Source organism: Hippocampus bargibanti, linkage group LG14, assembly GCF_051943395.1.
Source record: "Hippocampus bargibanti isolate YZ-2025 linkage group LG14, ASM5194339v1, whole genome shotgun sequence".
Lineage (NCBI taxonomy): Eukaryota > Metazoa > Chordata > Actinopteri > Syngnathiformes > Syngnathidae > Hippocampus > Hippocampus bargibanti.
In genome coordinates, this window is record NC_142747.1 from 17,495,620 (window position 1) to 17,509,457 (window position 13,838).

A 13,838-nucleotide genomic window follows, 5' to 3' on the forward strand; every position below is an offset into this window, starting at 1 on the left:
ACGTTAGTCTCGGCCACGGCATTGTTCACATTAACTCATTCACTGCCATTCACGAATTTATTCGAGAATTGAAAATATGACGTAGAGCATCATTCCCGAATTAGTTTTTTTTTTCGTGCTTGGGTGCTAATAAAGCACTGGCCGTGGACTCTAGCCAAGTTTTTTTTCTTTTCTACAAGGCGGCAGAATTTCCCTATATTATTTGGTGCCGAAACCCAGGAGTTTACAATCAGACCTGAAATAAGTATACAAAAGTGTACATTGAGAATGACAATAGATGCTAAGAATGAATAGCGATTTGTTAAAGCGCCTATATAAACCAATATGTATGTATTGCATGGTATTTTGGACAGCCGCCCTCATTTCAACCTCATATAACTCCAGATCTATAGAATTTAGGAATTAACTCTTTTTTATGATGAAAGAAGACAGTCTAAAGTTTCTAACTCTTTATTGAACGTTGATGCAGTCCTAAAACCCAATTTTCTGTGGGTCCTGGAATTCAAGTGACAATGACAAAAGCCCTGGCATTGCAGTAGACACATTTTTGCACGTTTGGCAGTGAATGAAATGAATTAAAGGAAATTAATTTATGATTGCATACAGGTAGAAAATTACAAAGTTACACAGACACACAGAGTAGTGTTTAAATACAGTCAACTGCTATTTAAATTCAACTGCAGATATCATCACCAAATCAACTAGTGCAGTGTATCATGTATGTGTATGTCTGCTGCTTTTTTTCCTCTAATTATCCAGTTTGATTTAGGTCTCAACACCTCTAACCCTGCACACTTTGTGACACCCTCTTCAATCTTCTTTTCTGGTAGATTTATGATGTCCCCTGAACTGAGCCAACCACCACTCCTTCATTGTAGGCCACTTTATGCCCAAAGAAAAAAAAAGGAAAGATGGAGTGAAGTTTGGCAAATAGGAAGATATATATACATTAAGACATAAGGTGAAAAAAGAAAGTGAGGTCTTTCCAGTCCAAAATACCTCCATTATATTTGTAAGCTCTTTCCATTTTCCACAATAAAAGACCATCACACGTGACTGCATTAGCAATGTGATGTCTTTGTGTGCAGCCAGCATCACAAATTTGCAAGAGATTTGTGTGCAAGGCTCACCGATCAAACCAAATAGCTTCAAGTGGTGCTGATTTATCGTGATGATGTGCCTGGATTGGACCTGCCATGACGCAGAGATACGCACACAACAGTGGTGAGGGGTCTCCCTCTGCTGTTCATTTCGTTATGTGCACCATTGTGGCTAGTTACCATTCCCATTTATTTCAAAAGGGGGAGATGATTAGAGACCGTGTGACGGGTGTTTTAAACAGTGGTGGACCATCACGGCCTTCTCTGCTGGCCTAAAAAGATCTGAATCACAGACTATGATTGGCTAGTCACATGATTGGCTAGTCGCTAGCCGTGACCAAAACAAACATGTGAATCAAACCTCTAAAGATGGAGGACACTGATTTGCTGTGAAGGGAAAAGCCAAAAGGAAAAGAAGTATCACTAGCCACTAGTGATAAGAGCACACTGGCCAGAGCTAGCACACTGTAAAAAAATATATTGTTGTGTGGATTTAATAGCGGTTTTGTCAACCCACAATGGCTGAAGGAGGAGATATACTGTTCAAGCCATTTTCAAGACGGACTTTTCAAGAACAGATGGACATCATTAAGAAAGGTTGGATAGCTCCGAAGCTAGCAAACATAGCAAATAATATTGCACTTTTATGACATTATCATGAATCCACACGTTCATAGTAAAAAAAATCAAACAATTTATGACAATATGTCTTACGTTTCCTCAAGTCACACGTTATTTCGTGGCAAACGGCACCTTCTAGAGGACGTGTAGTAAATCAACCCACAGTTGCAGCTGTGAATTGATTCAGACATAGCACTACCGAAGGCCTCGGGTTGACATGCCACTGGTTTTAAGGCACCACCACATAATGCTGATAAAACCAGACGTAATCCTCAAAGCAATTGAAAATTCGAGTGAAATTAAATATAAAGTTAGCTTAAGGAGGCTAATGTTACTGTTTCCTTACTTTGTGCCCCACACATCAAAATATAAACATTTCTCAACATTTTACCTTGTGAGACGCTGTTGTTGGTGAGAAAGTGACGGCGGTACTGCGGCTCCCCTTTTCTGTTTACCACCCAGGCACTCATGATGAGACGAGGATTCTGAACACCCTCTGAAAAGGACAATCAAAGTAGTCCATGTTACGTTTTTAGTTTCAGTCACACTATTGATACAATATCTGGCAGCACTGGCACAAAGAGTATGAAACGTTCATATAAAATATGATTGACAGGGACAGCTAAGTCATGGGGTGGACATGTGGTGATTGATGCTGATTTTCCGCATCGCTGTGAGCACACGTTCTCCTTGATGTCAACTCTCATGTCGCTCCTTCCTTCCACCACTGTACATCCTCCTGATCACTTTTCATTCGTCACCTGTTGCCTGTCTGTCCCAGTGTGTGGTACATCACGGCCCCCCATTCACACTGAACACAAACACACTCGAGATCAAAAAAAAGGGAGCTGAGTCTCCGTGTGAGTTATTGGCGCCTGGAGGCTGATGAATCGAGGGGATGTCTGCTCTGAGAGGTCAGTGGTCAAGTGCTTTTCCTTGGTCGTCCAAAGAACTGCCATAAGGTTTCTGTGTGTTTGCGTGTGTTTGTGTGTGTGAGAGAGGGTGATAATTCTATATAGGCTATATTTAATAGGCTTGGGGGCTCTGGACCACAAACAAATATATACATTAGATTACGGATGGATGGATGGATGGATGGATGGATGAATGGATGTCATTAGGACCTACAAAGCTAATGACAGGATACTGCCTACCACAGGGGTGTCAAAGTCATTTTTTGCCGCGGGCCACATTGTAGTTATGGTTTCCTCTCGAGGGCCGTTATGAATTTGGGGAAGCCATTAGAATGTTTAAATCCCTTCAAATATTACATATAGAGCACACAGCAAATTAATGAATAACTCGTTTTCAAATCTGAAGTCAAGAATAATGACTTTTATTGTGGTTGACATACAAAAATATGAATTTTTGGCTCAGATTTTAGCAATCATCATGGAATTTAACAAATTTGATTTGCTTTCACGGGCCGAAAAAAATTATGTGGCGGGCCGGATTTGGCCCGCGGGCCTTGACTTTGACACCTGTGGCCTACCATATTTAGTTTGGATCAGGAACATGGCATGGCAGCTTTTACAAAAATGTCAACATGATGGTACTATATGATCATAACTGTGAAGACATATGCATTTAAACGACTTGCCTTCAAGTAGAAGTTGAAGTCCACATTGTGAATTATCTTGTGACAAGCATTTGTTTTAAACCACAGGTTAACAAGGCTATTCTTCAATATCAATGTGCAGTTACATCGAGCTTAAAAAGACACCTGGAAACAGTTTTAGAATGTAAAGTGTGTGTCCATTTTCACATTCACAGTACGAGGAAGACTCCAAATCGTCTTCCTACTCCCCTGCATATAAGTGCAAGTAACCCAAGGAGGCTTCTCATCTGTCATCGGGGTTTCAAACCTAACGGAAATCTACTCTGTTCTCCCTCCGGGGGGAAAACAAGCCAGCTTGAAAATAATAACATTTTGCCGCAACACATTTGCTGTTGCACACCATCGCTCACGATCCAGACAGGAAGTAGGTTGACGATGCCCTCCAGTGAGCGTTTTACCCAGGTGGACATTCAAGATAACGTGAAGTCGCACAATTCAATCAAACATTCCTTTAAGCATGCATGTTTCGTTGAAATGAAGATGAAATTGTCCATCGGTGTGGATGAGAATGTGAATGATTGCTTGTTTCCATGTATCATGCGGCTGGATGGACAAACGAACAGATTTGATGAATCCAATTGTCTTGCTAGTACAGTGATACCTTGGCTTAAAAACTTAATCGGTTCCCAGACAGAGTGTGTAAGGCGAAAAGTGTGTATGCCAAAAATTAATTTCCCATAGGATACCATTAAAATGAGAATAATCCGTTTCCAGGTCCTCATAAAACATAATTTTCTACTTTCTAATTTTCTAAGCCTTAAAACTACACAAAAGATACCTTATTTTATGTATAATAAATGTGCAATGGTATTATAATTAAAGAAATAAACTGTACGGTATAATAACCTTCTTTCACCATCTTGAGGAATGATCCCTTGTAGGTGCTTTCTCTGTGATAATTTTACCTTGTTCCTCATCAATTGCGTTCTGTTAAGGTGGGTTGATAGTTTTTTTGCATCAAGTGTACAGATGGCTTGTGCGGGTTGTTTGTGGAGCCTGATTGATGGGATATTTTAACCTTGCAGGCTACACTCTGCTTTTGAACTATCAAAGTTGAAACAAGTCCAAATTTCACTGTTTTCTATCCATTGTATCACTCTCTCTGTGTCGTCTGCCTGTCTCTTTAATGTTTAACCCCCCCCCCCCCCCCTCACTGCTATGTTCTTGACCAATCATGTAGCTTTAACCGAAGACTGGGGGCGGCGAATAGAGGAGAAAAAAAAGTCATGCCATTTTCTTGTTAGAACGGGCTCGTTCGACAACGACACATCACTCATTGTGGCGCTCCGTGTGTATCCCAAAAAAATAGTTCGTATGCCAAGGTAAAATTTTCAAAAAAGCAACGTTCGTAAACCGAAACGTTCGTAAGCCAAGAGGTTTGTAAACCGAGGTATCACTGTACACGGCTATGAGAATTCTACGGTTGTATGTCAAACCACGCAATGACCCATTACATTCACGTCATAACACAATGACCTGATAAATCCAGGCACAAAAGGAGCAGCATCTGTCTCACCCATATTGACACATGTCACATGGCACACTATTTTATGCCACCAGCTGTCATTTGCAAATTAAGCAAATGGAAATAATTTTGCACTCAAGCGTTACTAAATAGACATCATAAATCAGAAGAGTCATTAAAAAAAAATGGTGGAACGCCAACCCCTTAAATTACATCAACACAATTGTCGGGATTCTATTTACTGGTCACATTTGTGTCGTTAACTCATTCACTGTCATTCACGAATGTATTCGGGAATTGAAAATGTGACAGTAGTATGTTTGTTTGTTTGTCTATTTATTTCTCTATGTATTTTTTATGTATTTATTTTCAATATAGCTATCTATAATTTTTTTTAGTGGTTTATTTATTTATTTGTTTATTTGCATACACAAAAAAATTATGGAAATGAGAATAAAAACATGATTCACAAAGAGATGTATTTATTTCTCTGCATATTTTCATTTATTTATTTAGTTTCAATATATCTATTTTTTTGTTTATGTATTTATTTATTTTTTATTTGCATACACCAAAAATGGAAATGAAGAATAAAAAACAAGATTCACAAAGAGCCTATTTATTTGTTTGTTTATTTATCTATGTATTTATTCATTTTCTATATCTATCTATTTAGTTATGTACACAAAAATAATGGAAATGAAAATAAAAAACAAGATTCACAAAGAGACTATTTTTATGTTTATTTATCTATTTATTTCTCTATTTATGTATTTTTTTCTATGTATGCATGTATGTATTTATTAATTTATTTATTTAATTGCGTACACAAAATAATGGAAAGGAAACTAATCATATCTGAGAAGAAACTAAGGGCAGCAAGAAATGTCTCAGTCAACACTTGCACCCAAAGTCAACGATGAGGGACAGAATGAGCGTGAGAGCCACACTGTTACACACAGTGAATGAGTGACCTGACCTGTAATAGCTTGTTAAACAGTTATCAGAAGAGAGAGCAAACAGTCTGTTAGCGGCTACACACATAGACTCCCAGGCCCGAGTGGCTTTTGCGGATAACAGAGGTCAAGTCAATGACATAAGGTCTGGTTCATCATGCTCAGTTCATTTGGTACATCTGTAAAGTCTTATAAAGTAATCTGCAATAATATACTGCTCATTTTTTAAGCATCCATTTTCTATTAAAATCCAATTCAAAGTAAGAGTAGTAACTATTTTTTTCCGACAGAGACTTACTGTTTGAAGATCCAAAAACGCAAACGTGAAGTGAATTCAAAGGATTTTGGGGGGCGTGGCTAAAACGGGCACCCACTAGGTTTGCAGTGAGACAAAAGTAACCCCCCCCCCCTCCCCCCCGCCAACTATATAAGAACTTGAGCGCCTTTGTTCACATAAGCAATTGTGACATGCAGTTAGCTGATTGGCTATGACTACACCCCGAAAATGAGTCATCCCTTTGGATAGCCTGCTGGCATGCCTGCAAGCCAGCAACTTGACAACCAGCATGTACACCAAGGTTTTGGACTGACGCGGCTACTTTCGAGTGCCTCATTGTCACAGCATTAAAAAGTTCTGTGAAAGGCTGCCTTAAAGACATTCTCTGCTGGCCTAAAAATATCTGAATCACTGCCTAATGTGAATTATATTTAGTCCAAGAATTCTTAATAAATAATTCCAAATTGTCTTTCAGCTTCCTTTCATTGCTTTTCCCTTGTTGTGCTGCTTCCAGATGTGTATTTTCGTTTTTAAGCATTTAACCAATCACATTTCAGCCATTATTTGTTATACCAGGGCGAGAAATATACATGGACGCCTTCACAAAAAGTTATGCAGGCCCAAGAGCATAAAAATCAATGTCGATGAAACTGAGGCTCTAACCAATCAGATTTCGAGTTAGCAACCCAAGGCCTGCTGGAAGGCGCTTGAGTTTCCACAAACTATGATTGGCTAGTCACATGATCAACTAGTCACTAGCCAATCATAGATCACTAGCCGTTAGTGAAGATCATACTGGCCCAGTGTGCTACAGGAGCTAGCACACTGTATCTGTAGCAAGCGGCATACGAATGTATATTGTTGGGTCCATTTAATAGCGGTTTTGTCAACCCACAATGGCTGAAGGAAAAGAAATGGATTTGGTGGCTCCGAAGCTAGCAAAAATAGCAAATAATATCGCAATTTTATGAGTTTATCATAAATCCACACGTTCATTGTAAAAAAAATTGAAACGTTTAATGGCAGTATTTAAGCTTCTGCAAGTCACATGTTATTTCCTGGCCAACGGCACCCTCTAGTGGACGTGTAGTAAATCACACCCCAGTCACAACTGTGTAGTGATTCAGACATAGCACTACTGAAGGCCTAGGAGTGACATGCATGGCCCGACACTGATTTTTAGCCACTGGAAGCTTAAAGCAGTTATGTTTTCAATCGCGTCACTTAGTATAGGCAGACATAAGATGCGATACAAAGTAGCATTCGTTTTTCCACATCATAGTTGAGTTCACACTGTATGATTGATAGTTGACAGCTGAGAAAAGGCTTGGTTTCGGTGCATTCAGTGGTTGAGTCATTTTGCAAATTTGTTTGACATACAGTATTTGACATTGTTTTAAATCCACCCCATCCACTCATTTATTCATTCATTCATTTTATAATCTGTTTTCTAGCGACAAAGAATGAAAATGGTCAAGCAATGTCTGCTTCCCCAGAGGTCTTTGACCTGATAAGACATAGGAAGTTAGGAAGATCAGTCAGCGAGGTTACAGAGGGGTCAGAGTCACATTATGGGGGGTTGGGGTGCAAAATGTCCATATAATCATGTGGGCTATCTTACAAACTCTACAGTCGTAAAACCACAAAAAAATGTGGATCTGTCGCTCTCGATTTCCATTTTGGAATTTTAGGAATCATAATCAAAGTGCATGGGTATGGTATGTGTTGTCCTGTCTTGCTTTATGGAAAAAAAATTGCTGTATGGAAGGTTTCAATTTATGTCACACAAGTGTGACATAAATTCAAGTCACAAGGAAGTGCAGTACATCAGAAATAAAGACAGTGTTAAATTTCCGGGTTCAAAGTTCGTCATTCGGAGTCGTTGAAACTAGATGACAAAAGTGGTGGTACGATTTAAAGTTGAAAAAAAACTATTCTGCAAGAGAACTCCTCAAAAATTAAACTTGGGGAGTTCCAACCATGTGTGACGTCATGCAAATTTCACCAGACATTAGCTCAGATAGCATTTACATGTCAATCATTGACTTGGAAGTACGAAGACTGAGAACAAATGAAGCAGCTTGAAATTCAATCACACCAATATTTATTGATGGAAAATTGATTGTGATGACAACAGCATGTAAGGTTACCAGCATTATAGCTCCGATTGTGATTAAATACTATCTGAATAACAACGCACACAAAAAGTGAATCCGAACTGAACCAAATTCTCAGATCAGGTCTTGGAAGCCTGATTGCTGAACGTCAATGGTTGCCTGCAAAGGTAGGTGAAATGAACAACATACAGTAAAGCGAGGTCGGGGATGATGAATGGTTTAAAGGACAACCGACACCATTTTTTTATTTCCTAATTGACATCAGAAAAACGTTTTATAGCATCTAAAATACCCAAAACATGCAGGCTATTATTTATAGTCAAATGCAAAACACCAATAAAAATCAGTTTAAGCGTCCTAAAACTTCTTCAAAATGACCTCGGGTTGGCGAGTTTCAGAAGGTCCCGCCCCCTTGTTCGTGACGTCACTGCAGGACGTCTTGCCTTGCTCTCAAATCAAAACAATGGCTTCAGATTCGGAGAAGACGCTTTCTTATTACTCATCAGGGTATGAATATGATTCAAATAGTTCTGAAGAGGAAAGCATAAATGTTTACAATCGTTTAAAGAAGGCCTCCCATATCAATTCGAGCCGTCATTGACACCAATGTAGCGGCCCAGAAAATGCACAAGACGGCGCCCAAGCTCCGTTGGAAATGGGCTGATTTGTCTGCTGGGAGTTTGTGTCAACTAGTATCAATTAGTAGTCTTGGTGCAACACACAACGATTCACCATCGCGTTATTTATGTGTTTTCCTGCTAATTTTCGCTAATTTTCAGACCAAACAAAGTACCCAAAATGCATTGTGTGTCGCTTTCTCAGTCAGGGGCGTTTCTTATGTGACGTCACGTGGGGGATCGTCATCAACTGGAAAACAAGACTTCCTGAAACAGCGTGAGTCTTAAAACGTAAAATATAGCTATATGCGGTGGAAAATTTGTAAAATACTCCGTCGAAGTCAAGTCGGTTGTCCTTTAAAGTAGCAAGCAGTGCTAATATTAAACCTTCAGATTGTTGCGAGAGAGCAAGAAAATGGCAAGAAAAGCCTTGTAGAAGATCCACCCAGCTATCCCATTTCAATAATTTTGAATGTGAATGGTGAATTCTTAACATTTCCCCGGAGGGTGTGCAAACAACTCAATTATTTACTTTTACCTTCTCCCTCAAAATAACGTATATTTCTTTCAATAGGCATCTTGCAGGTTATAACGCTCAATATTCGTAATCATCACATCAATGCTCACATTGGTGCAACAAGGCTTGTATGGAGCTTCAGTTATTCATTGGAGCGCCCACATGCAGCGGCTCGCGTTACTTAGTCCCTCCTACAACTCTACAGCAAACTGCTACACCGCACACAATGGTTTACTCTCGTCACAACAAGGGAGTCACTTTACGACTGAAACATTCCATCACACACATACACACACAAACTCAAATAAGATCTCAATCGTATGAGCATATTTGTACATATTTTTTTTGTAGTAATTGCAAACTACATCCAAATGTTGTCAAATTTGAGTGATTTTTATTAATTATCATCAACATTCCGAGACATACAACACACTCCTACAACAGTTATGCGATTAACTCATTCACTGCTAGACATGTGCAAAAATGTGTCCACTTCAGTGCCAGGGTTTTTGTCATTGTCACTCGAATTCCAGGATCCACAGAATATTGAGTTTTAGGACTACATAAACATTCAATGAAGCATTAGAAACATTACACTCTCTTCTTTCATCTGAAGAAAAGACTTCATTCCTAAATTATATGGATCTGAAGTTATATGATCTTGAAATGAGGGCAGCTGTCCAAAATCCAATCCAATATATACATATTGGTTTATATAGCGCTTTAACAACAGCTGAAGCTGGAACAAAGCGGTAACATGGAAAAAAAGAGAAATGCTGTCCACTTGTGGAACAGAAAAAAACATCACCGGAGGCCATGGCCTGCCCTTTATCAACACCAAAGCATGAAAAAAACAAAACCCGAAAAAATTCTACGTCATATTTCGAATTCCCAAATAAATTCGTAAATGCCAGTGAATGAGTTAAAATATCCCACATGTTAAAATGAAAATGGATGATGGGAATCAAACACTTCAAAAAAATAAATACAACTGTATGAAAAGATACACTGTACTCAACAAATGAATCATAATGAATAAAAAAATGTTTTGAACACTGTAACATAATGCAAGTTGCTACTTCACTGATTCTTTACGAATAAGTGGTAACCAACCTTCACTATGTCATATTATATGCGTCGAAAAGTTTGATGCTCATTTTACACACGTGCCATGAAAAACCATGGATAAAAAATATACTGTGCTCGATGTTTGGATGACGTCACATAAAAACTTCTCCCAAATAAAAAAAAAACACGTCTTTGACAGCCTCCAGTCTTTTTAATTCACTTTATATTCTTCAATTATCCAACTCCAGAGAGCCACTCAAATCAAACTGCAGAAAAATCCCCAAGGGTCTCCCTGTCTAGGGGGGTGAAGTGGGTACCCCCCATACTTTGGATGACAACCAGCTTGAGTGGTCTTTGTTAAACTGCCCTGCTGCTGAAAATATCTGCTGTCGAGGATCAATGGCGACAAACAGACACACGTGTGCTCAGCACTGAGCAGCTAATCTTTAATTCGTGATTGCATTTAAAAAAAAGTCGGTGTGGGGATGAGGGATAGAAATGGCAGTCATCTATCTTTTCGTGCAGCAAATTTGTTCCAAAAGTGCAGGGGGTATAAAATGAACGACGTTTCAAGTGTATTTTATTCTAATTTTCTCCATAAAATAGTCCCATCAGCCCAAAATCGTATTATTGTGGCTACGACTGACAGGCATTAACTTGATTACAGTATGCAAATGAGCCATCAGAAAGCAGATGTCATGTAGTGTTTTGCAAAAAAAGATCGCAGTTTACTTACCCTTTCAGCTCTTGACAGCTCCCTCACAAAGTCCTGACATCCTCAGCAAAATACCCCTTCTTCAAGTATCCATCCATAGTGTGTCCAAACAGTTCACATGTCGCAGAAGACAAGGAACGACGCCACTGATTTTGCTTTCACGTGTGAAAACAAACCAAACAGACTTTTTGTGGTGTGTATTGTGTGTCGGGCAAGGTAGAAGAAGCCACTAACAACACCACAACTTCAAGCATGGTGCCTTATTCAAACAGTGCTCCTGGTGTGGAAACACTCGTGAACTGGAAAACATGGAGTGGATTAACTAGAGTGGAGTTATTTATTTAACACAACCACAGAAGGGGGGCACTGGTTCGCAAAAAAATAAAACAATAAATTCATGGAAAAGTTCATTCGATGGCTGGTCTGGATTATTAAAAGTGAAAGTTACAAGATAATATAAATGAGAAAAATATTTAGACACCCCTCTATAATTTGGAAGGTTGGGGGATGCAAGGGCTAAGTCATTTGTTAATGAAACAAAATAACAAAACATTAATATTGTATGTGTATATGTCAGGTAAAGTAAAAAGTTCATTATAAATCCTGAATGTTCATTGCTAAAATCCGTAATTTATATTTCATACAATTATGATCAACAAGCGGCCTGCTAGAAACTGGATAGTTTGCTAGCTGGCTAGTTAGATAGCTAGCTAGCTAGCTAGCGAGATTGCTTGTGGGATAGATACATTTAAACCCACTGAAAATTATATACTCCAAATCTAACCATAGTGACTTAGAATTGATTTGGAACAACTGAAAGTAAAAAAAATAAATTACATTCAATTTTAAAAAGAAGAAAAACCCCATGTTTTATGTTTTTTTTTGGGGGAGTAGCGGCTGTGTTCAAAATCATGAGTCCGCTAGAACGGAGGTCCCCAACCCCCGGGCCGCGGACCGTTACTGGTCCGTTGGTCATTTGGTACCGGGCCGCGTAGAAAGAATAATAATTTATATAAAATGAAAAACAAAAAAATACCAGATTACATCCGTCTATGACTTACAGTTGACGCATGTCAAAACGCTTGTCTAGGTCACGTGATACATAGCGCTAAAATTAGCCCACCGTAAGCTAGCAAAATGAGTAAAAAACAAACAAAAGGTTGGGGACCACTGCACTAGAACATCCATCCAACCATTTTCCAGACCGCCTTATCCTCATTAGGGTCGCGGGGGTGGGTGCAGCCGTCTTCGGGCATTAAGCGGGGGACACCCTGAATTGGTTGCCTCACACTTAGGGACAATTTTGAGTGTTCAATCAGCCTACCCATGCATATTTTGTGAATGTGGGAGGAAACCAGAGGACCCAGAGAAAACCAACGTGGGCCCTGGAAGAACATACAAACTCTACAAAGGGAGACCGGACCAGGTCTTGAACTCATGACCTCTGCTCTGTGAAGTTCGAGTGATAACCACTCATCCATGCATTGGGCCGCCCCCACATCATTTATATAATACACAAATATTAAAAAATAATTTAAATATAATCATATAAAAATTCTAAATGAATATCAGACACTATTTACGTCTTCACATAATTCTGTTATTATGAAACACTTCTTCCTCACTTATTTAATATTGTACACTGGAATTAAATTAACATGGAAAATAATATTGTCCAGTTATATCAGAATGTCTGTGTGTGTGTGTGGGTGGGGGGATGTTGGGTTCTGAAGATTTTCTTGAGTCAAATATAATGTATATAAACATACAGTATATAAAAAAATATACAAAATAAATAAAAAAACAAGGGCAATGACTTGATGTGTCTGAAAAAAATACCCACTGAAACCGTCTCAATTCAGAATCAGAAAGCCTTAATAATAATAATAATAATAATAATAATAATAATAATAATAATAATCAGAAAACCTTTATTCATCCCGCAATGGGGAAATTTGCAAAATAATATGTAATGTGTGTGTAATAAATAATAATAATAATAATAATAATAATAATAATAATAATAATAATAATAATAATAATCAGAAAACCTTTATTCATCCCACAATGGGGAAATTTGCAAAATAATAATAATAATAATAATAATAATAATCAGAAAACCTTTATTCATCCCACAATGGGGAAATTTGAAAAATAATATGTAATAATAATAATAATAATAATAATAATAATCAGAAAACCTTTATTCATCCCACAATGGGGTAATTTGAAAAATATGTAATAATGTGTGTGTATAAAAAAAATAAATAAATAATAATAATAATAATAATAATAATAATAATAATAATACAGTAAAGTCTCGTTATATCGATATTCAAGGGAGTCTGAAAAAATATCGATATAACCGGGACTATCGATATATCCGACCCTGTTTGCATGTAATTTTCTCCGTGCGTGCATAGAAATAGTATCGATATAACCGGGACTATCGATATATCCGATATCGATATAATGAGACTTTACTGTAATAATAATAATAATAATAATAATAATAATAATAATAATCAGAAAACCTTTATTCATCCCACAATGGGGAAATTTGAAAAATATGTAATAATGTGCGTGTAAAAATAATAATAATAATAATAATAATAATAATAATAATAATAATAATAATAATAATCTTAAAGAGCAAAGTTCACACATCCCGATCATTTTATCCAACAGCCTGACCAGGATTCTGTGCCTTGAGGACTTTCCCTCGTGCATCTCGGCCGTAGTTTCCTTCCCACTCCTCTCAGTGTGA

The 13,838-nt window shown here is 37.9% G+C and overlaps 1 protein-coding gene across 1 annotated transcript in view; it reads right to left on the reverse strand.

Annotated features, from left to right (window-relative positions):
• plch1 (phospholipase C, eta 1) overlaps nt 1-11,313 on the reverse strand; it is a 66,930-nt gene extending 55,617 nt beyond the window's left edge. The window contains exons 1-2 of the mRNA XM_089013886.1: nt 11,093-11,313; nt 2,113-2,217 (exon numbers count right to left, since the gene is read on the reverse strand). Coding sequence (XP_088870012.1) covers nt 2,113-2,191 — 79 coding nt within the window. The 5' untranslated portion in view covers nt 2,192-2,217; nt 11,093-11,313. The remainder of the gene's footprint in view (nt 1-2,112; nt 2,218-11,092) is intronic.
• Between the last annotated feature and the right edge of the window lie 2,525 nt (nt 11,314-13,838).